Below are 23,506 nucleotides of genomic sequence, written 5' to 3' on the forward strand. Positions count from 1 at the left end.
AAATGAGGGACAATTTAGAGGGGAAATGAAGAGGCAGAATGAAGGAGACATGCCAAAAGGTTTTTAGTAAATTTGCCTAAAATTAAGCAAATAGAAATCTGAAGAATCATTTGATATTACAGCCAAGAACAAAGCACTTTACTAGCTAAACCTTTAACCATCATCCAGAGCAAAGCACTCTTCTTCACTCTACTGTATGCACTAGAGACTAATTATTATGATAGTGAAGTCTGGATTTTTCCTACTTCTCACCAAAACTAGCTCATCAACATCCTGAGGATATCCTTAATGAAAATAATTAGTTGGGTACTTCTTCCTAGGCTTATTAAGTAGCCAACAGAGAAAACAACATCAGATCACACTTTGACAGTACATCCATACCATTCTCTCAATCCACACAGAGTGCTACATTTTGTCCCGACAGCTGCATAGTTTCAATACACTAAGCAATCACTAAGCAGCAAAGATGTAGCTGGAATATTTTGAAGCTGAAGCACTTAACAAGAAAGATATCAACTCTAATATATACTTGAAGATGCTTTCATCTTTTTTGATCTGGTTCATTTTCTGCCATTTTAGTGAGCTGAACTCCATTACCCCACAATCAACAAGACATCAGAGTCGCAGCATAGTGAGAAGAACTCGGCAGCAAGGGAGGTTGCTCTCCTTTTGTTGACAAAATGCTCTTAATTCTTGATTCATGATTTCATGAATCTCTTGAACCCTTTGAGGACTATTTCAATGACATAATGCTTTATTGTAATTATCAGCAGGCATAAAACCGTAGAGAAGAATTTTAATGCTTCTGTTAGTCTCAATAGGTCTTTTCTATTTCCAAAACTACTAAGGTTCATAAGTGATAGCTATTGGGTTTGGATTTGCTTTTTCAATTGCAGAGGAATAAACATAGTATTATTTTTTTCTTATTCATTTCTCTCTCATATCGTCTTCTTGACTTCTTGCCTCACCACCTACAAATACAAAAACATATGTATGTGGAAAAAGTAAACCTACAAGTGAAAATGCAAATCTACTGCATTCTGTATGTTCAACATCCTAAGGCATGCTATGTACAGACCTATTCATATCGCTTCTGCTGCGCCTAGAGGTGACTGGCAGGCAGAAAAAGCATCCTCTTTGTTCTGCTGTGACGTATGAGACACCTAGGATGCTTTTCTCCTGTCCTATCAGTCTAGAAATATTAGTTTCAGCTTTCCTAGTCTTCCTGAAAGAACACCTCATGTCTACAGCCCAGCTGATTGAAAAACCTCATCCAGACTTAGGGCTTACCACTGTTTCTCTCCTCTCCTTCCTCCCCTGCTGCATGGCCACAGCACATCCCTTGGGTCCTCGTTAATGCTCATCAAACTCAATGGGAACTAATTCAATTTGTTAAACCAGGGGGAAAAACACAGAAGGTAAATACAGTTGGGAGAGGGTGTCCCCACTCAGCAGTAGGAAGGTGAAACAGTGACTCATGTTTTGGTCTCATGAGAGCAGGTTACCATGAAAGCAAAGGAGGTCATTTTAGACATCATCTACCATCTTGACCCAAGTCAAAAAATACATTTATGCTAATTATATCAGCAGATAACAACTGGAATATGCAAAATAATTTGTAACTACTAAATCATTATAAAAGCTTACAAATAGAAATAAGCCATGTTTAATTTTACCTCTTAACTATGAAATAACTTTTACATTTCCTTCTCCTAATCTGCTTTTCCAACACTGTTATTTGGAAGAAAGTCAAGAGACATTTAATTCTGTGCAAGTTACTGGCATGAGAGACTAAAGAACATGACATTCCTCTGGAAGCTAAAACCCTTCCAAAAATTATATTTAATCTGATTTACATTTGATACATTTCCATGGATGAAGTTTTAGGAAATCAGATAAACTCTTAGAATTGTTAGCATTCTATGTAATTTCACTCCACTCCAGAACTACATAATTGAAGAAAATATATAAAGTAGCCCTAGTATTCCTCAATATATAAAATTCCAGTCAAACATCAGATGAGCCCTTTAACCTCTACAACACTTTGAAATACAATGTCTTGCATGTTTACACCACAGTCCACAGCAATGGAACAAGATAAACAGTAATTGTTCCCCAAAATCTCAGTCAATTGTTACATCAATAAAATTGGGCCAAGTGATAAAAGTTGCCCTTGGAAAGCGCAACCAAAAATCAGTTACCATTTCTCACTCTCTCTCCTTAAGAAAGAATGCCAATTTGCACTTTTAAGAACCTAGTTCAGCTGAACCAGCCTTCCTCTATTTGGTGTCACATCAGAACTACTGCTCTGTCATCTTCATTTCTTTGTTCCCATCACCGTCCAGTAGCAGTGCTCAGCACCACATTCCAGTATAACTTATACAATAATAATAGTCGTAGTTAGCTAAATAATAATGCAGTCAGGTCAGACTTTCGGTAGATCCATTTCTCCTGCAGCTACAAGCATTACATGGAAGCCACAGGCCAATATTTTCAGCTGTAGGTCTGTGATGGACACACTTGACCTCAGCTCTACTTTTGTTCAGGATGACAAAGGAGCAACAGACCTCGTGGCCTGTGGTGAACCTGCAAGCTGAAAAGCTCCTGGCTCACACACAAGGCAGTGAAGATGCCTGGGAAAAACATTTCAAAAGGTACTTTTAAAATCCAAAAGTACAAGATAACCAAAGTACTGAACAAGCTACTAGTGCTAAAATGAAGATGTTTATACTACTGACTAGCTGCCAACTACTTCACTCCATGAACGTTACCACCAAAACGGGCCCAGTTTGAGCTCTCTCTGAACTGCAGCTGGACTGCATGCCAGGTGACTCTCCCCTTGAAGAGGGATGCCTCTGAAGGTTTGATATTCCCTGAGACCAAACGATCCTTCCTTAACCAAGGTGAACAGATCACTTACCTGCAAAAGATCCTCAGTGACTGATAGCATGTTTTGAAAGCAAGGGGGTCTGCTCTGAACCTCACCATGCAATGGGAGGGTCTTCCTTACTATTTGCATCTCTGGCCTCTGTGTAAATCATTCTAACACAATTCTAACTCAATTTTGCTCTGTATGTTTCTTCCATGCAGCAATTAATAAGCTGAACCTCGCCACCAAACTTATTGAACCTTGTTAAACCACTGCAAAACTTTGTTAAACTCTATTAAACTCTGACAAATTATTATCTTCCCTCAATAAAAGATATTGCTTTTGAGTGAGGTGCATTCCACTCATTCACAACAAGGCTGCACACATTAGTCACGGCAGTCCTGACTTGACAGCACACAGAGAAGCTCACTTGCTGCCCTGTTATCAACTTTCAACTGCTCCAAACTGCTGGAAAGTAAGCTTTTGTGCGATTACATGCAACAACTTTCTCCCAGGCTGAAAACACAGTCTCTCCCACGCTATTAACTACTTCACCAATATAAATCTCAGACAGACGGTCAAAGAAAATAGATAGTAAGAAAAATTTCCATCACTCAGCACCAGCAGTCCTCCCAAATTAGTTCCCACTGTACTCAGTACTACAGCAATTTCCATTTTAAAATCACAAAAAATGGTATTTTTCAGGAGCCTCCTATATTACCTTACATTACACAGGCTTCTGTCAAATCCCTTGTTACATCTTACTGAATTACTGAGAAGAGTCATATTGGCTGATCAGCTGGTAAATAGGTACTTTTAAATAAAATTTGACATCATTCATAATACAAAAGCAATAAGTCTGCTTGACAAAAAAGGCACAAACTCACTAGTAACTTTTTAAAAGCTAACATAATTCCTGCTGTCGTTTCTATTGCTACAATCACACTAGTTATAAAAGCAATTCAGAAATTGCTGATCTAATCCACCCTCCCACACAAATGAAGTGCTCCTTTGCCATAACTGAAATTACAAACTTCTGAGCCATGAAGAAGTGTGAACCAATGGCTCTGAAATTTAAATTCTTTACTTTTGCAATAAACTAGTACATAGCTATTAAAGAAATAATGACAATAATGACAATATGATAGCAAAACAAATTTCTTTTAAAAATGCTGACATCACTGCTTATCAATGGCATAAAGCAGAATCATCTGCCTATAGGAAATCAAACTACAGAACAATGAATTAACTTAATGATACAAATACAAAACATCTTTTAAACTCTGATTCTAGTTCAACGTCAGATTTTTATAGGTTCTCTCAGGTCAGGTTTCTGCTCTCCTTTTGGTAAAACTAAATTATTAATTATACTACATCAGAACAGCAGGCTTTTCTCCATGTGATGGGAAAAAAACATCAAGTTTCTTCAAGAAGTTTCTGTATTTAACCACTTGGTTTTAGTTTTCCTTTAGTTTATTACCGAGTGTTAGCAACTGCAAACAATCTTAATAGATGCTGTTCCATCTGGCACCTCAAACAAAGTATGATTGAAAAGCTTCAGAATGCATACCATTATTACTCCCCTCGCTCAAAAAAAAAATAACTCCTCTCACTCATTGTATCCGAGACATCCAAATTATAATCACAAATGCTCAAGCAAAAAAACAGAGGTTAAAAAAAAACCCAGAAGAAATATCAGTCCTAACTGAAAACTGGAACAACGGAGATGCATTTTTTTTTAACAGCCACTTCTAAAAATTTACTATTTATCAACAGAAAACATTGTCAAGAAGTATTACTCCTTCACTATACGGAGCACAAACTGTAAGTCCTGTTTCTTGAGAGAGATTTGACATTTGAAGGTCACTCCTGCTCTGCAGTGCTCTTTGGTACCCTGCTCCCTGCCTTCAGTGCACTCCTCAGTACTCCCACCGGTCCTGCACTGCAGCATTTGACAAGGCGCTCTCTCTGCTTTTCATCTCTCTCTGAGCAGTGACAAGCAGACAGCATAATAAAAGGATCATACAAAAAAAAAAGAAACACACTACAGAAACCCACAACCTAAATATACTTGGAGGAAGAAAGTCCTTAAAACAGACTAGCAATAATTTTAAGCATTTCCTTAGACTTTTTTACTAAACCCCACACTTGCTGTTAACTAGCCAGCTTGCCTCCTATACAGTCCCTGAAACAATATCAGAGAAGGAATCAATACGGAAAATTAATTTCAGGAAGAAATTCAGTACCAGGGATTTCAAGAAACAGGATTTTTGTCATTTTTTCCTTCAGCAGTATAAACATGCCACAACTTAACTGAATCTCTGAACCCAGTGCTAGCAAATATATATAGAAAAGGTGGGGGGAACAATTAATAAGTGTAAAATACTCTCTAAAATAGAAGAAAGCCATCATAATTAGTTCAAGTACCTCACAGATGACACCTCTATTAGGGGGAAGAAAGGTGGGCGTATGGGAACAGAGGACAGACCAGGGACAGGATGGGACAACATGGGACAAAAATAAGTGGAGATAATAAATAAATAAATTGCCAGAGCAGAGAACCAGTAGTTTTCACATTTCCATAACTAAGTTACAGTTTCATAATTTTGACATTTTCCTTTTTAAAAGCATGCAATTCAGCATTCCAATAATTAAATCCAGTTGAGGGATTTATTTAATAAAAGTTAAAACTCAACATGAGCAGAGTAGGTATTTTCAATCTCTCAGACATCTGTTCCTGATGTCCTGACACCATCTCAAACCAGCAGTCTGTGAGAAACTGCACTATATTTTTTCCTACAGCAGCTGCTTTCTCTATTACTACTGACAGTTCCATTAAGCTTTCCAGCTCCCTCACTAGAGACACCTATTCCACATCCTCTGTGTTCAATCTGTTCAAATGTCACTTCTGAAAAATCAATTTTTAAGCTTCAGGGGAACAAGTCTTCATAAGGCTTCCTCTCTGGAAGCTGAGGTCACAGCTCACCCATCTCTAATTTTTAGCACATGTAACATTTTCATATCTGATCTCCTTACTCTGAAATGTTTTCTTCTCTTCTATCCACCTTCTACAGCACCACTCTGTCTACACTTGCTGTCAGAGTATCAAAAGCAAGATCAAAAGAATAGGAAAGGAAAGAGATCTTAAAAAGATGAGAAGGAGGACTGGTAGATTCATATAATTTATCTGATCCTATTGAAAAGCTTAATATTCAACTGCTAACCTGTTGGTTCAGCACAAGAAGACTGTATCTGGCATCTGTTCAGCCCTCTTCCTCAAGGCTTTAATTCTTTCATTTAAAAACTAGCATAGAGAAAAGATAAGAAGCCCGGTTACGAGGCTAAGAGTTGTAAGCTGCTACAGTCTGCTTAAAAGGTCCAGCTACTTGCCACAGCTTGTCCTCCAACTCGGAGACTCCCACCGGAACCTCTGTGCCCAAGAGGCATCTACCTAAGCCTCCTTCCAGCTTTCACAACCATCTGACCCCTCTATAAATGGTCAGGTATAGCAGGACACTTCCAATCTTTTACCCACACTGACAAGAGCACAGTGTGCTATGGGGAGCCCTGAGCTCTGTCCAGATCTGAATGATCTGCCAGCCCTTAGCTCACAGCATAGAAAAAAATACAGTATATATTACAGGATTATTTTAGCCACTAATATTGAGGCCACTGCACTGAATGAAGTACACTACGTCAGACCTGCAACCTTGGCCATTGGGCCAAGGGGCTATGAATTAGTTCAGTACAAGCATAGCAGTCTGAGCTCACAGACACAGATGAACTCCAGACCATGCAGCACTGAGCACATCAAAGCAAGGCTGCAGGTGGCCGTCGATGCCAGCCTCAGAAAACAGCATGATAAAACACTCCAGAGCACCTCAAATCCAGGTATCACCTGCCTATGCCCTGTAAGCAGCATTGGGCACGCAAGGACATAAAGGCTGGAAAAGCACTGGACTACCAGAAAGGTGCAGAATGAAAATTGCAATTCAAACCTCTGATGCCCTGGGAAGGATGAGCCACTGAACAAGGCTGTCATAACCAAGAGGTTATCAATTGCTTATTGCCTGCAATCAATTCTTATGTTTGTACTCACATCTGAGAGCTCTGCTTCAAGACACTGACTATTTTCATAGCTCCTTATGACTATCAAGTCCAAATTAGCTACCTTAATTAAAAAAGAAGGCTAAGAGTACCAATGAAGTCTTTTTTTTCTAGTATGATTACATTTTCACTAGGGTATTTTTTACTATCAAGATATAACAACTGGGGGGGAAACTAGCAGTCCTGTTTAGCAAGTTACTTCATGTCAGAAGAACTAAGGAATTAGAAGTTTCTGGTATTCCAGTCTTTGGTTGAGTTTTTCTCATCCAGGAGTGAAATACCCCACCTAGACAGAACCATCCCCACAACAGTTTTCTTCAAAAAACTACCAATCTTCCCCTCAATAGTGCAATTTGGAACTTGGAAAAAGAGGATATTCTGAAATAAGCCTCAAAAGCACATTTAGATTGAAGTGCTCTCCCAAAGAGAAAGGGAAAAAGAGAAAAGGAAAATATATGACCCATACATTTTACCAACAAATTCTGGATCCCTTGCATTTCCCTATCTCCACAACGACAAATCTACTTGACACACTAAACTGCATTCCTTACTGGGCGTGGAACAATTGCAGACATACTATATGAAGCCTGGTACGTGTTAAACAAAATGTATGCGTAGACTTAACTGGACAGAACTTGCATCAATTATAGCTGTAGTTTTTATAAACAGCATATGAAATTACAGAAATTACTTAGGGTGTCCAAGAAAGCTTGAACAAACCAAAGAGAACAGAGGCACTGGCAACACAAGGGTGGGGATGGAAGGGAAGTACAGTATGACTGCACAGTCAGTTTAAAGTAAATCCATGGAATTTTTACAGGGACATCTTCTACAATAGGAAGTAACAGTATCAATAAAGATTACCATATTATGCAAGCAATATTTTTTCTCAGCATACGTTATGTTATTGACCAGCAAGTACAAGTAGTTCTTATTACCATTACATGTTTAAAAACAGCAGAAGTTTCAAGTACATCCAAAAGTACTAGTAGTTTATTTTTAGACCCACTAGATTTCAAGTTGACATCTTTTCAATATTCAGAAGCTATTTTGTTGAAGCCAACTTTTTAAGAACGCATCAAGAGAAAGATACTGACCGTACCATGTTACAGTAATGCAATTCAATGAGGTTTAAAGCATAACCACATCCCATCGATGAATATTATAGCATAACTTTTCAATTAGCTGCCTTGAGTCAGCAAAGTTTTATCGGGGTTGTATCACAGTTCACTGACTTCCTTGCCAGACCTTCATAGCTCATCCTTGTTTTCAGATGCCCTGTCCTCAGCAAGAATCGTTGCCAGGAGCCAGCAACAACTAAATGCTATTTTCGAGGCCACAGCTAAAATCATCAAGGAATAAGAGACCTCAAGATATAATAACCTTCCTGTAAACTGAAAGAATAATGTTCAGATTTGAATACCACCTTGTAAATGAAAACCACATGTGGACCTCAGTTTTGCACCAAGAAAAGTAAGACAAATATACTACACCTGGTAATGATTTAACGAAAAGAAATGTGCTCAGTTAGGGATCAAATACCTCTTCCTCTAAGCTCAGTAGTATAAGCATCACATCTGAGGCTTGCTCAAATTTTGTAAAGTACCTGTGGTATTCTCTGACAAAAAACAGAACTTCAGGGGGGGTTTAAGAAAACACTATTATCATAAAATACAGTATTAAAAGTTTAAAAAAGAGAACAATTGTGCTACAACTTAGTTTTACTAAGTATTTTATTTTTATTGAGTCAGGTATTGCAAGCTCACTGTTGGCTTTTTTGTCTTTATTATATTACGGTGTATTCGAAGTATTAATACATTCTTAACAAAACAGGCATGTAAAACAGTTTGAAACACATTTTCATCTGAAGTGTGTTTGTCTTCATCAGTCTATGTCACCAGAGTTATAATGCCAGCATAAAAAGCTTCTGCTTCAATAATCTGGCTTCCTGATTTTTTCCAGTAACTCCCTCACGTTCATTTAGCCATTTATGTCTCGTGATTATATTTATATTACTCATATAATTTATGTGGAAAAAAAACACATAATAACAAGAGCTGATTACCTCCTGTGAAAGCAACACAAAAATTTTAAAAGTCATTTCCAGGTTGAGAACAACATACACATGATGCCAAGAGACAGCAGTCCTCACACCAGTTCTTCATTCCTCCCTTCCACACCATACTTCTTATATCATTCACCACGGGTATATTCTCTATAGCTGTTCTAGACACAAATTATGATATATTCTAAGTGAATATACGGACTATCAGATACTTTTCTAGCAGAAAAATGCTTTCCAAACACATCTGCTTGGACAGTAATTTTTGTACAAGCTGATGGAATAAAACATCCGCTTTAAAATTTGATCTTGTGTTTTACTGTAGTGTTTATAGCAACAGTTATTTTTCACTTTCAAGATGCAGATAATTTATCACCTACGTTCTCAAAATTGAGCTACGTGAATGCTGGCATTACTCCCAACTGCAAGTTTCATTTAAAATACTATTTCACTGACAGGACCTGTTCAACAAGTAATATTCGTTCCACTCTCATATACAAGGGGCTGAGGACTCAGATATGTAACACTAATACCATTTTTTATGAGTATTTAAAATATATACTTACGCAGAAGAAAAAAAAAAGCAAATGGCAATTTAAGGCCTTGCTTTGGGAATTTCTGAAGTTCTCAATTTTATGTTCCTTTTATGTTCTTCCTAGCTCTTGAGCCTTTATTTTTTTTAATCTATAGTCTCGAAGTACTTGGTTGGAAAGAATTAACATATCTAAGACCACGCAGTATTTGCTTTATACATCATATGGAAGAAGATACAATATACAAAGCAAGGACCTTGCTTGCAAGATCAGCATGCTGGCTCACTTCCATCTCTTCTCCACCTCAACCAGTTCAAACAAAGCTTTGCAGAAAACAGACTTTTCTTACGCGCTGCATCATCTTAGGAGTCTTGGGACTTCTGAGCTTTCTGTACCGATACTTCCAATAGAGTTTGCCTTGCCCTTACTCTTAGGACAATCAATTCATTGACAGAAATCAGACGTTTAAACTTCCCTCTTCAGCCATTATCCTGACAGTTGCTATTTTCACAACAGAGTACTTGTCAACACTGTTTCTAAGAAACATATGCATAGAGTCCACAGAGTCCATGAGAGGGTGGTTTCATCAATATGTTGCGAGATAAGTGGCATATTAGCCAGGATCCTTCTGAAGAAAGTGTATTTAGCTTTAGAAGCAATAACTACTTCCAAAGACCTTTATGCATTAGGCGCTGCTTACATACATTTTAAAAATACTGTTCTACCAAGATACAGATCCTCATTGTTTTAATAAAAAATGAAGGAACAACGCTTATAACCTTTAACAGGAATGCAGTTTCACCACCCCATATTGTTGATTTCCCAAAGAAACAATAATGTGTTTAAATGGGCAACGGTAAGCCTGGCACATTAATTTATACCCAGGTGGACACTGTCAGTAGCTTCCTCTAGCTGCTATTCAGATTCGTAGATGACCGATTGATGTAAGACAAGCTCAGCTAACAGAAGGTGGCAGAGGAAAGAAAGCAAAACCAGAAAAGTCTTCACTGCAATACACATTCTGCAATTAATCTCCTCTATGTTCCTTGTCTGCCATCCTTAATGGCAGTACTAAAATTAATAAATAAGAGCAAATTATCTTACCTGGGTTCCCAAGACTTGATTCTGAATTTCAGACTCTCTTCTTTACTTTTTTAAGAGGTGGTAAAGGTCTCTCCTTGTGCTGTCTTCAATTCAGTATCTACTCCTTTCTCTCCTCCTTTTCTTCCCTTTCCATGGCTCCCTTTCCCTCCATCAGTCCTCCTCCAGAAGTTTTAACTCCTTTTCTAAACCTCTCCAATCATCCTACATCTTTTCTTTCCTGCCAAACCACCCTTTCCTTGCACTTGCATAATAAAAATAAGATCAAGTTTGAGACATGAACCCAACAGTCACAGATTCAAAGCCTACTAACCAGATAAGATAAAACAGGCAACAGAAGAAGAAAAAAAAGGAAAAGGAAAAAGAAAACAAACAAAAACCCATAATACATCTTATCAAAAAAAAAAAAAAAAGAGAGAGAAGGAACTTTTCCATTTTCAAGAGCAGCAGCTGTGGTAAGGCATCAAAAATAAACCACCAAACACATTCAGGAGAGGTTCTTGTGCAAGTGCAAAATGCACAAATGCTTGCAGCAATGGCTAACACATTTTTCGCTTCTCCATCTTGCCTATATTTTGGTATCTTTTCCGTGATCTAGTTCATTATCTTCCTCCTATCACCATGATAAAAGCAGTATGGAGAAACCATACACAACTCTTCATTTTCCTACCAGCTCCAAATAACGGCAACAAAGAACAAATTGTCCATTTTCCCTTCTCCCTCATTATTAATTTTATAAAGTTGAGTATAATAGCAGAATGCCTGGTCTTGCCTGCACTAGCTTATACTGTTCTCATTCCATTAGGAAGGTTTTCTGCATATTCCAAAGCTAGGAAAACATATACACCTCTCTCCTGGTGAGGTTAAACATATTACTCCAACTTCAGTGCATAGACTTTCCCACAACGCGTATGCGTCCCTTACATAAAAGCATCATCCTATCTCAATGAAAGACATAACAACCAATATAGCTCTAAGTAGCAGCGTGGTTCACATTCCTGTACATAAGGTAAATGCAGAGGCTTTATCAACATGGAGCCTCAACTTATATTCATGCACTCCTCTGTTTTTAAATATTCTGTTGAATGATGTAGACAAGTTGTCCTGTAACAATTCTTAACTGTGCTCCAAGTCCTTTCTCAAGCAAATACAATAATTGTTATCGCAAAGATTTTTTTTATAAAGTAAGTGTGTCCGATGAAACGCACACTATGTAAGGTGCAAGTCTTAATAATGTAACGGGTAAACAGCTGTGTAGTGGAAGCAAAGCCACTTCCCAGGTCAATAACAAGTACTTGATATATATGAACTTGTAGTAGTAACTTATTCCAAACCACAGAAAAATATTAATATAAGGATTTCAAATGGCAACCATCCAACTGATCCCTGAAGTCTTTCTAGTCAAAAACCTTAAGGCACCATCAAACGCCGTACAACACTCCTGAGTGGGTGCACTGGACTAAGAAATACACAAGAGTAACTGCCTTCAGCCTGGGGAAGGGCACTGAAACAAGAACTAAGCATACAGCAACTAAGACTACATACATATCATTGTAGTTCTGTCTGTTACTTTGAAGATGAGAACTCCAAATTTTAAATTGTAATTTTATCAGAAGGATAGTATCAGCAAAATTGTTAGATTTCACCAAACACGTGGTGAATGATGCAAAATGCTAATGTTTGTCAATACTTGGTGCATCCAGCTCCTTTCCACCAAAACCAATGGAAGAGTTTCCAAACAGAAGGAAACTGTACTATGCAAACATTTTGAAAAATTATAAATGCAACAGCCTAGTTAATTGCCTACACCTCTCAGCCTATCCAATGCCCAATATAATAACAGCTGATACAGTATATTTGTAAACAAACAAAAAATATTTAAAGCAAGACAATTAGCACCAATCAGTATGTATTTAATAAAAAACAAACCTGCTAGTTTCTGATATCACAAGTTTCCTTCATAATATTAATAGCATCAAAGCAATATTCTAAGGCAGTACTCTTCCGAGTACAATAAAAAAAAATGAACAAGAAATATTAAATGCATTGAAAAACAGCTAAAGATGGAGTGAATTTAAAAATATAACTAAACAAGGATCTTCAAGTGAATTTATTTCTGACAGAGTTCTCCAGCAATCAGTTCTTGGCTTTGAAATGTTCAGCAATGACCCAGATGGGGAAAAAAATAAAGACTGATGATGACATGAAGATAAGCCATCATCAGCAAAGGACATGCATTGCAATACTGTCAAAATAAAATCATACATCTAATGACAAAAAAGTCATAATTATAAGATAAAGAATTTACCTGGAAAAGCATTGACTCATAAAAGAATCATGGTAACAAAAATTTACTGATTATTTTCTCCAAGTAATTTTTCCAACCAATAATCAGCTTCCTCAACGATATTTTAAAATTGTTGTCTTCTGTAAACAAATAATTACTATTTTTACCCTCTCAAAAATAGGGCATGCACACACCATAAGAAAGCCCAAGAAGTATCACTGAGGATATGCAAAAACATGCTAACAGCAGAGAAAGCATCCTGCAGGAAGACAGCTCTCACAGCATTCCTTTTCATCATCTTCCCATCCACAAAAGGATAGCTAAGTGCTACTCTTCGTTTTGACACTTCTGGCTACGATATGGCCATATGTTACCAGATCAAGAAGCATACCAGTAGCAGGAGAAAATGGCATAACAAGCACCAGGATGCTGTGACACTGACAGCTTAAGCAAAGCATGTAGGAAGTGACAAGAGTGTGGGTATGAAGACACCTGTCTGGAGAAGCCAAGCAGCATCAGGGAACATGAGGTCTCAGTGTTGTGTGCAATTAGATTAACAGTTAAACTTACAAGGCAAACTTAACAACCTAGTTTTCAAAAAAATAAAAAAAAAATAATAATGATTAAGACCTAGAAAGCTAATGGCCTTTGAACTTTTTAAGCGGGGAATGTCAAGTTGGACGAAATGAGATGCACTACACCCATACTGGATCACCAGTGTAGCCACAACCAAAACTGTACACAGTTCTGGTGTCCACGTGTGAAGAGAAACACTGCAGTATCAAATAATAATCAGAACTATCAGATTCTTAAAACTACTGGGAGATCCCATTTACAGCAAGAAAACTCCTTTGATTTAGAAACTCCAAATACAAAGGAAAACCTATCCTGCCCAAAAGACTGCACATAGACAATAAATTAGGTATTTTCAGTCTCATACACAACTAGCATAATAAGATTCAGTGAAAAGTCAAAGGCTGCTATGCATCAAGAGCAATGTACCATTTTTTAAGTAGCAATTAAAGCTGGACAAATTGTTCCCGTAGCTATGGTGAAGAATCCTCTATCATTGGAAGAAAAATTCCCACACAGGTATCCAAAAAGAAACATAAGTCTAGGTGACACAGAAATCATGACAAATCCTACAACTTGTGCTACAGAACTGGGTAGTTAAGGACCTACATCCTTCAGCTTTTAATTAGCTACTAATTAAAATGTCATCTTGGAAAGTGCAGTAGCATTTAGATAGCGTTTTTACATGCAACAGTTAAATACTAAGCAAACTTTGCCCCCTCAATTAGGTTTCTAAACAATAATCAAACATCTCTGAAAGATATCACAAAAGCCTTCAAAACCTAAAGCAAAATGCCAAGATCCTTGAAAACAAAATTGTAGAAGTGTATTGAGACCAAAGAAATAAACTCAGTGTTTTTAGCCGAACCAAATTCAATACTCCTTGTTTCATCACTCATTATAATACATATTTAACAGATACAATTTTACATCAAAAACAATAATTATGGCAATTTTTAGCATCTTTTTCACTCAGAAGGTTCAGCCTTTTTAATACATGATAAAGAACAAAATAAGACTACCAAGACAAGCTAAGTCTCAAATACATTCTGCTTACTAAACAACTAGTTTTAAATGTAAATGACTGGGGGAATCTTTTCAATACTTTTCTTATATACTCATAAAAAGACTCAGGCACACATTGCTTAGTTTAACAACTTATTGTCACTTCTCCTACATGAACAAAATCCATATTCATAAACTGATGGATTTTTCTAAATGAGCCAGCAAGTGCATGTGTGCTCCCTCTAACCACATTTATCATAGCATTGCTAAGCACAGAAATCACCATTCAAAAAGCTAGCAGCAAAATGAGCTAGTAATAACAAAACCCAGATAAGGGTAAGTAAGTCCTTCAGTGTTCGTGCCAACTGCCAGCTCTTTTCACTGTCTGAAAGCTAAGTGTGACATCTGGGTGAAGGGAAGACCACGCTCTATTTTGCCTGTCACTTCATTCCCTCTGGTACAAGACTGCTGCTCAGCTCTGAAGCGCACTTGCAAAACCCAAATACACTGCCTGAGTGAAAATGCCCAAGTCTTTTGTTTTAAACAGATTTTCTCCTAGACTATCATCAAGCATCTTGGGCATTAGATTATTACGCATAAAATGAATTTATCCGCTGCACAGGAAGAAGCTGCCCTGACGCCATGTGACACAAGCAGCTGAGAAAGAGCGAGCTTGGGCTACCTGCCTAGGGACAAGAGAAATGTCCATGGCAGCTCTCCAAGAAGAATCCACATCTCCACAGCGCAAACCAATTTCTTCAGCACAAGATCATCCTTTGCAATGCCACTCCGAGTTCCAAAGTTGTCTTCTTCCAAATGCTTCTTGTAAGAATCACTGAAGGGCAAAGAATGATGGATTTCTCAGCCTCCCTCTTATCTTATTAAAATTCTTTCTCCAGCTTCACTGTTTGAACAGCTTTCTCCATTCTCCTAACATAGCTGGTTTTGAAGCAGTTCAAACTAAATAACCAGTTCATGATTAAACCAGTTAAGTCTGATCAACCACTGACTAAACAAAGACAAAACGCTTCTTAACTGAAGTTCTATTTTCCCAACAAATAAATTAGGGATATATGTTTAAAGAGATCCTTTTTGTTTTCTTTTTTTTAAGTGAGTATTAACAATACTTAATGGAGGAAAAGTTTCAACAGCACAAAGTATAGGAAGGAGAGGAGGGGGAAGAACGCTTATATTTGAATGTGATTATTTTTGCTACTTAGATTTCAGGATTAAAAAAAAAAAAGAGATTAGTGTCTTGAACCAAAACAGAACTTTAAAATATAAAAGTCAGTTATATTAGTAGTAATTCCAAGTCTATTTGAAACTAATGACATACATCTTCATTTCAGTAGCATAAGATTCAGCACAGAAAACATTCTGTTAATTTGTTCAAAAGAACTAGAATACATTGCTTTCAAGCAGCTTTCTTCCTTTCCATGTTGTCTCCTACTACACACAGAATCTACATGTGAAGGGACAACAGTCAGGTAAAAACTATTTTGCAAGTAAAATCTTTAATGTGGGCCCAATATTATCGAAATATCTTAAAGTGTTTCCACAATTGCTAACAAATTATAATCAAGGTTCCAAAATTTAAGGAGCAGACTTCTAAAAAAGGAAGAGAGAAAACTGCCACCTCCAGCTCTTTAAAATAGTGTCCCACTTCCCAAATTCTGCAAATAAATCCTGGAAGGTATTACTACACTAAACAAAGCCCTGTATAGATATGCCAGAAAAATATTAAAGTATATTCAGTGGAGGGGTTGGTGTTAATCTGATTCTAGTAAGAACACAAAAGAATTCCCATTTAAGCAAACTTCACAAACAGTTATTTTTTCCTCTCTACTGTTAGAATCGTGACAGCATGGTTTATTCTGTATTAAAAAAAGTTTATTTCTCTAGGCCAGACTTCCCTCCCAGCGGCTGTATTGGTATACCTATACAACTACAGTCATATAGTTTGTTAAGTAACAATCTACTCATTTTTTTTTACACTGCAGGAGGACCATAATTCATCACTAGAACAATTTGTCTGAAGAATTAGCAACTACCGGAGGCATTAACTACCCCAAAGCTCCACAAGCACGTGCCAACCCCAGAATTCTGCAAAATTCAGGAGGGGAGGGGGATTATTACTGAGCTTGAAGTATCTTCAGTAATTCCCCTTCTAAGAGGTCACAATCTCTCCAGACTATTTATAAAATTTTAAAAAACCAATTAAAAAAATTATCCACACAGGTTTTTGTAGGTTCCATAGCACAAAACAGTGCCGATTTATTTTGCCAGCAAACTTTGGAAGCAACCTTCCGTAACAGCTAAAGTCAAAGCAGCATAACCTCTGGGAGCCACAGAAATCAGCTGCTCAAATAGCACAAGGAGTAGAGTCTGCTGGTTCTTTTGGTGGTATTGTAGCTGCTGTTTGGGGCATCGGAAACACAGAAAGGTCTCTCTGTGGTGGCAGCAGTCAGATTGCAACTGTTCGCTGAAACTACAAAAGCAAAGAGCTCGCACTACAGCATTGTGAAGCCTGGGAAACAGACTGAGTGCAAAAATTCCCCAAACCACCCCAAAGCAGACTTCTGCTGTCAGCCAAAGCACCCCCCCAAAAGGATTCTGATGGTGCCCAAACACAAGTACATCCGGAACAATTCATACGGACTGGAAACACTACGTATTTCTCAACAAAGAGAGAGGAAACAGGAAGAGGCCAAAGTGATGCTTCAGAAAACACCTGGGCTATAGAATGAGTTACACAGAGTACTTCAGCTCAGAAAAGCAACAAAGGCATCCATCAGCTGGGACTCCATTTGTTCTTACAAACCCTAATTTATGCCCCAGCCCAAATGCAAGTGATCCAAGGGCTTATACAAGCTTGCAGGACAAAACCCTACAAGCACCAGTACTAAGAACATTTCCAAGGAAAAAGTGGAAAAGGGAGACAGACCACAGGTGATTTTCAGACTACCTTGAGCAAATGGAGCTTTAAGACTCCTCGCAACATTGTACCATTCTTTAAAACAGGATAATCATGCCTCAGGCAACAATTATTTCATTAATATCAAATTAACCCATGCAAAATACGCATGCCTCCCACATGAGGATGGGCTGAGAGAGTTGCGCTTGTTTAGCTCACAGAAGAGAAGGCTCCAGGGAGGTCTCATAGCAGCCTTCCAGTTCTTAAAGCGGGCTACGGGAAAGCTGGGGAGGGGCTGTTTATCAGGCACTGCAGGGACAGGATGAGGGGTAACCATTTTAAACTGGAAGAGGGGAGATTTAGATTAGATATCAGGAATAAATTCTTTACTGTGACGATGGTGAGTCACCAGAACAGGCTGCCCAGAGGAGGTGTAGATGCCGCACCCCTAGAGGTGTTCAAGGCCAGGTTGGATCAGGCTTTGTGACATAGTGGAAAGTGTCCACTGGCAGCAGTGTTGGAATTGGATGATCTTTAAGGTCCCTTCCAGCCAAACCATTCTGTGATTCTATGATTCTATGAAAACAGGTTTTGCATGACATGAAAGGATTCTATAGAGACCTGTTTGTCCATAAAACCCATACAACTCCCATTTAAAATACAAGCTACTACTCTCCCATTCATACATAACAAATAGATCCCAATAGAAACGCTTTCTAACATTCTTTAATTGCGATAACATAATTAATTGTAATTTCATAGTAAAATCAGTCAGAAGCCCAAATGTCAGACCAGATACAAGTGTTCTTATGTCCAAGTGTCTGTGTTTTAGATTAAGTTCTGCTCTCTGCATTCATACCTGAGTAAAACCACAGAAAGTTATAGACTTCAGTGGAGACACTCTAGATGCTCAGCCCCCTCAGCTTCTTCAGTAGACAACAAACTGCCTCAAAAAAAAAGCACAGTTTCCTACTGCTTGTTACAAAGGTGAAGAACCTCACTCACTTCCGGATCAGATTGTTCCTCAACCTGTTAGAGCAGAATAGATTTCTTTAGCAATAGACAGCAAACTCTCAGAAATTCTTAAAATAAGTAATGCAGCTCCATAGAATGACTGATTTTGAGACCTTCAATTACTTCAATTAATGCTTATAAAGTGAGTGTTAAGCTTCAGTTTTCATACTAAGTTGCCTCATCCAAAATAAGACTACCTTGCATATACCTGCTAAATGATAACTGGTATAAGTGTGACAGTAATTTATTATAATTCATGTAATAATAATTTCTTTAGACTTGCAGAGGCTACTCTACACAGTAAGAGTTGGACTATGTACAAAAGCCTTTCAATTTCAATACCACATGGCATAAGCTAACATTAAATAAATTTAAATTATTTAGGCTAATGGATAAGGAGCTTTAAAGAACATTCCTAATCCTTGATCACTGAATTCTGTTAGTTTGGGCTTTACTTTTCCATTTTGTTTGTATTCACACCATATGGCTGTATCGATCATGTAGTTAAACAATCCTGCATTTTTTCAGACAAAGTAGATTTCAAAACTAATTTGTATGATCATTCAGGTAACACACCTACTCTTCATTGATTTGCAGGTGCCAGCTATGAAGTCAATTACCAAATTTTACAGTCAGAGCTCCAATTCACATAAAATATACACCCTAACAAATATTCAGAAGGCCAAACAGGCAACCAAATCCATGGATCACTACTCATTTATTGGATATTATAACGAGACCAATTTTTGTGAGGCTCAAGATTCAACTGTTCTGTTCAGCACGTGTATCACATTCTCCATCCCAAACAACAGATACATAGACAGAACTGAATAAGCGAACAAACTAAAAGTTACTTAGACTAAACGCTCTATGTCATTATAAACCCTTTGCTCAAACAGCCAGATTCACCAAAAGTAAAACTGGCAATTGACAAAGCATGATAACACTGCATTAGGAAAGACTACTAAAAGTAAACAGACATGAATTTCCAAGTGCCACAGTAGAATTGTTTAAGAGACGCTTATCTTTTTTCCATTATGTTTTCAGATAAAAGTCGCTTGGACATAAGCAGATTATACACGCTATTTCAAGTTGCCAGCGACCAGATTTCATCTGGGCCCAAATACAACAAACAGAGACCCGAAGACTTATAAGCAAAGACCCATCTTTTGTAATTTCATCAGATTACATGAAAGGGACCCTTAAAATGATTCATACGACTAGTGGAAGAGTTATCATTTCTAAAAGAAGAGACGAAGGTGTCAGGGAAAAAAGGGGGAGGGTGGGGCTTCAAATTTTACTCATGCATTTTAGTCCCACATTTTAGATATCAAAATGAAATTATTTATTAAACAAAACTACAGAAGGACTGCATTAATCAACAGACACAAGCCTAATGTGAATCTAGCACAGAATTGCAGTAGTCAAACAACAGTCAAGGGCGTTCTCTATGTCTACACTTAGGCAGCCTAGTTTTATTGAGATGAGTGTCTATCCAAATCATACTAGGCATACTCCTTATCACTCACAGCTGCTGCATCTATACATGCTCTCCAATGTATGGCATTAGATCAGCTCCTGAAACTTTTCAGGAGGTACTGCTAAAGTTTTCCTACCACTGATTTAGTCCCACACAAGTCAGCACCACAGCACCATTAGCATTTGTACAGTTTAACTCTGTCACTTATAAATGCTTTAAACGTACTGTTAGAACACCAAGGGCCCAGACATTCCCATGGGATCATTTAATATGGGCAATAGCCCATTTTGGTATGTTTGGGGGGGTTAATTTTTAAAGGGTTTGTGCAGAGATTTGTAACTAGCCCTGTAAATGTTTTCTCTATGGCATTTGCTTCTCTTTGAATCCATCACCATGAAACCCTGCATTAAAAAGTGGAGTTTAGATACTCATCCTCACCCATGCACTGAGAGGCCCGAGTTTAATAATGAGAAGTAAAACACTAAGAAGAAATAGTCTCTCTTGATTTCAACAAACCCCAATATGGCATTATTAAGTCCACAGTCAGGCTTCAACTCTGTAAAAAAATTTGCCCCAAAAAACTAGATTAAAAAATACATCTTTCCTGGGACTTACACAGATGCACATCAGCCTGTCCACACCCAACAAATTGCAGGACCAGGGCCTGTCTTCTTATCAACATAAATAAGGACTTGTCAAACAGGAAAGACACAGCAACAAGAACATATCTTACTGAACACACTGTGCCACTGTCTCACCCCATAGCAAAAACACAATCATCACAAGTGTGGCATTTCTCCCATTTATTTTGGAAGGGTCTCACCCAGCTTTACGTTCTTTAGTTTACAGAAGGGTTGGAAGGGACCTGAAAGATCACCCAGTTCCAGCGCCTCTGTCACGGGCAGGGACACCTTCCACTAGATCAGGTTGCTCAAAGCCTTAAACACCTCCAGGGATGGGGCACCTACAGCTTCCCTGGGCAATCTGTGCCTCACCACTCTCAGAGCGAAGAATTTCTTCCTGATGTCTAATCTACATGTTCCCCCTTCCAATTCAAAGCCATTCCCCCTCGTCCTATCACTATACACCCTTGTAAAACCTCCCTCCCCAGCTCTCCTGTAGCCCCTTCAGGTACTGGAAGCTGCTCTAAGGTCACTCCGGACCCTTCCTCTTCTCCAGGCTGAACAACCCCAACTCTCTCAGCCTCTTCTCACAGCAGAGGTGCTCCAGCCCTCGGATCATCTTGGTGGCCCTTCTCTGGCCCAATTCCATCAGTTCCATATCCTTATTATGTTGGAGATTCCAGAGCTGGACGCAGTGCTCCAGCTGGGATCTCAGGAGAGCAGAGTAGAGGGGCAGAATCCCCTTCCTCACCCCGCCGCTTCGCCTGCAGCCTTGCCCAGCCCAGCCCAGCCCACTCCCGTCCTACTCCCAGCCCAACCCAGCTCAGCCCATTCCCAGCCCGTTCCCAGCCCAGCCGGGTCCGGCCGTGGCGGCGGCGCTGCCCGAGCCGCGGAGGCTGCGGGAGGGAGGACGCGGGCGTTTACCTGCTCTGCCAGCCCTGCAGGAGGTTGGTGTATTTGCTGAGAGTCCCTTCCAGCACGGGCTCCCGCCTCCTGCCGCCGGGCACCTGCGCGCCCCCGGGGCTGGTGGCCGCCGCCGAGCCGGGGCTGCAGCCGCCTCCCTCCAGCTTCGCCCGGCCCGGCAGCCCGCGGCCGGCAGAAGAGGACGAGGGCGACGAGCCCGCCGAGGTGGGGCGGCTGCTGCTGCGGCTGCTGCTGTTGCTGCCGCCGCCCTCGCTCGCCGCCTTCTCCATGGAGCCCCCGCGGCGCAGGCTGCGAGCCCGGCAAAGCCCTGACTCACCGAGAGGGGCGGCGCCCGGGGGAGAGGGGACGGGCTGCAACGCCTCCTCGCAGGGCCATCGGCGCTGCCCCCGCCCCGCCCGCCGCAGAGCGGGACCGGGCAGGGGCCGAGGCTTGCGGGTAGCTGGGGGTCGGCGCTGCTCCCGCGGCTCGGAGCGGGGACGGGGACCGGGCAGCCCCCGCTTCTCGGATGGAGCCGGGCTCCAGGCGCTGCTCTGCGGGGGGAGCCGAGCGGGGTCGTGATGCAGGAAGTCATCAGGCACTGGCACGGGCTGCCCAGGGAGGTGGTTGAGTCACCATCCCTAGAGGTGTCTAAAAGACGGGGAGAGGAGGTGCTCAGGGACGTGGTTTAGAATCATAGAATCACTGGGTTGGAAAGGACCCACTGGATCATCGAGTCCAACCATAAAGTGGCAGTTTAGTGGCAGATAGGAATGGTTGGACTCGATCTAAGAGGTTCTATGATTCTATTAAAAAAAAAACCAAAAAGATTTCTGTGATGGATGGAGATCGCTCCCTCGTGTTGCCCAGCCCTGATAGAGGGTGCTTGGCTTCTAAACCTCCAAAATGAGTCTTTAACTCAGAGTTTATTTGCCGGCGTTTTCAGCATCACCTGGGTGTAGCTGTGGGTGGCTCGCACACAGGCGCGGAGAGGCGGGGAAAGATATAAAATAGGGTCATAGAATCATTGAGGTTGGAAAGGACTTCTGAGATCCCCCAGGGAAGTTGTGGATGCCCCATCCCTGGAGGTGTTCAAGGCCAGGCTGGATGGGGCTTTGAGCAGCCTGATCTGGTGGCAGGTGTCCCTGCCCATAGCAGGGAGGATGGAACTGGATGGGCTCCAAGGTCCCTTCCAAGCCAAACCGTTCTATAATTCTATGAAGAGCCACATCTACACATTTTTTGAACACCTCCAAGGATAGAAACTCCACCACTTCCCTGGGCAGCCTGTTCCAATGCGTCACTATTTCAGTAAAGAAATTTTTTTTAATATCTAATCTAAACCTTCCCTGACACGTGGTCCTACCTTGAGTCCCATGTGCAGTTTTGGGCATCACAGTATAAAAGGGGTAGAAAGCTACTGGAAAGTGTCCCGAGGAGGGCCACAAAGTTGGTGAAGAGTTTGGAGGGGAAGCTGTATGAGGAACGGCTATAGTCACTAGATCTGTTCAGCCTGGAGGAGACTGAGATGGACCTTATCACAGTTTACTGCTTCCTCACAAGGGGAGGAGGAGGAGCAGGCAATGACCAATGATAAGACCCAAGGGAATGGCAGGAAGATGTGCCAGGGGAAGTTTAGGTTGGATATTAGGAAAAGGTTCTTCACACTGCGGTGGAACACTGCAACAGGCTCCCCAGGGAAGCAGTCATGGTGCCAAGCCTGACAATATTCAGGAAGCATTTGGACAACACCCTTAGATGCATGGTGAGAATTTTGGGGTTGTCCTGTGCAGGGACAGGAGTTGGATCAATGATCCTTGTGGGTCCCTTCCAACACAAGGCATTCTATGATTCCCTCTTCTTCTATCGTTTGTTACCTGGGAGAAGAAACCAATACCCACCTCACTGCAATCTACTTTCAGGTAGTTGTAGGGAGTGATAAGGTCTCCCCTCAGCCTCCTTTTCTGCAGGCTAACCAACCACATTTCCCTCAGCCACTCCTCACAGGACTTGTGCTCCAGACCCTTCACTAGCTTCA

General features: G+C 40.1%; 1 protein-coding gene across 1 annotated transcript in view; it reads right to left on the reverse strand.

The window, feature by feature from the left end:
* The window catches only part of OSBPL10 (oxysterol binding protein like 10), a 116,653-nt gene extending 94,832 nt beyond the window's left edge, over window positions 1-21,821 (reverse strand). The window contains exon 1 of the mRNA XM_054060294.1: window positions 21,493-21,821. Coding sequence (XP_053916269.1) covers window positions 21,493-21,761 — 269 coding nt within the window. The 5' untranslated portion in view covers window positions 21,762-21,821. The remainder of the gene's footprint in view (window positions 1-21,492) is intronic.
* Window positions 21,822-23,506: the final 1,685 nt, after the last annotated feature.

Source organism: Cuculus canorus, chromosome 2 (assembly GCF_017976375.1).
Source record: "Cuculus canorus isolate bCucCan1 chromosome 2, bCucCan1.pri, whole genome shotgun sequence".
NCBI classification, from domain to species: domain Eukaryota; kingdom Metazoa; phylum Chordata; class Aves; order Cuculiformes; family Cuculidae; genus Cuculus; species Cuculus canorus.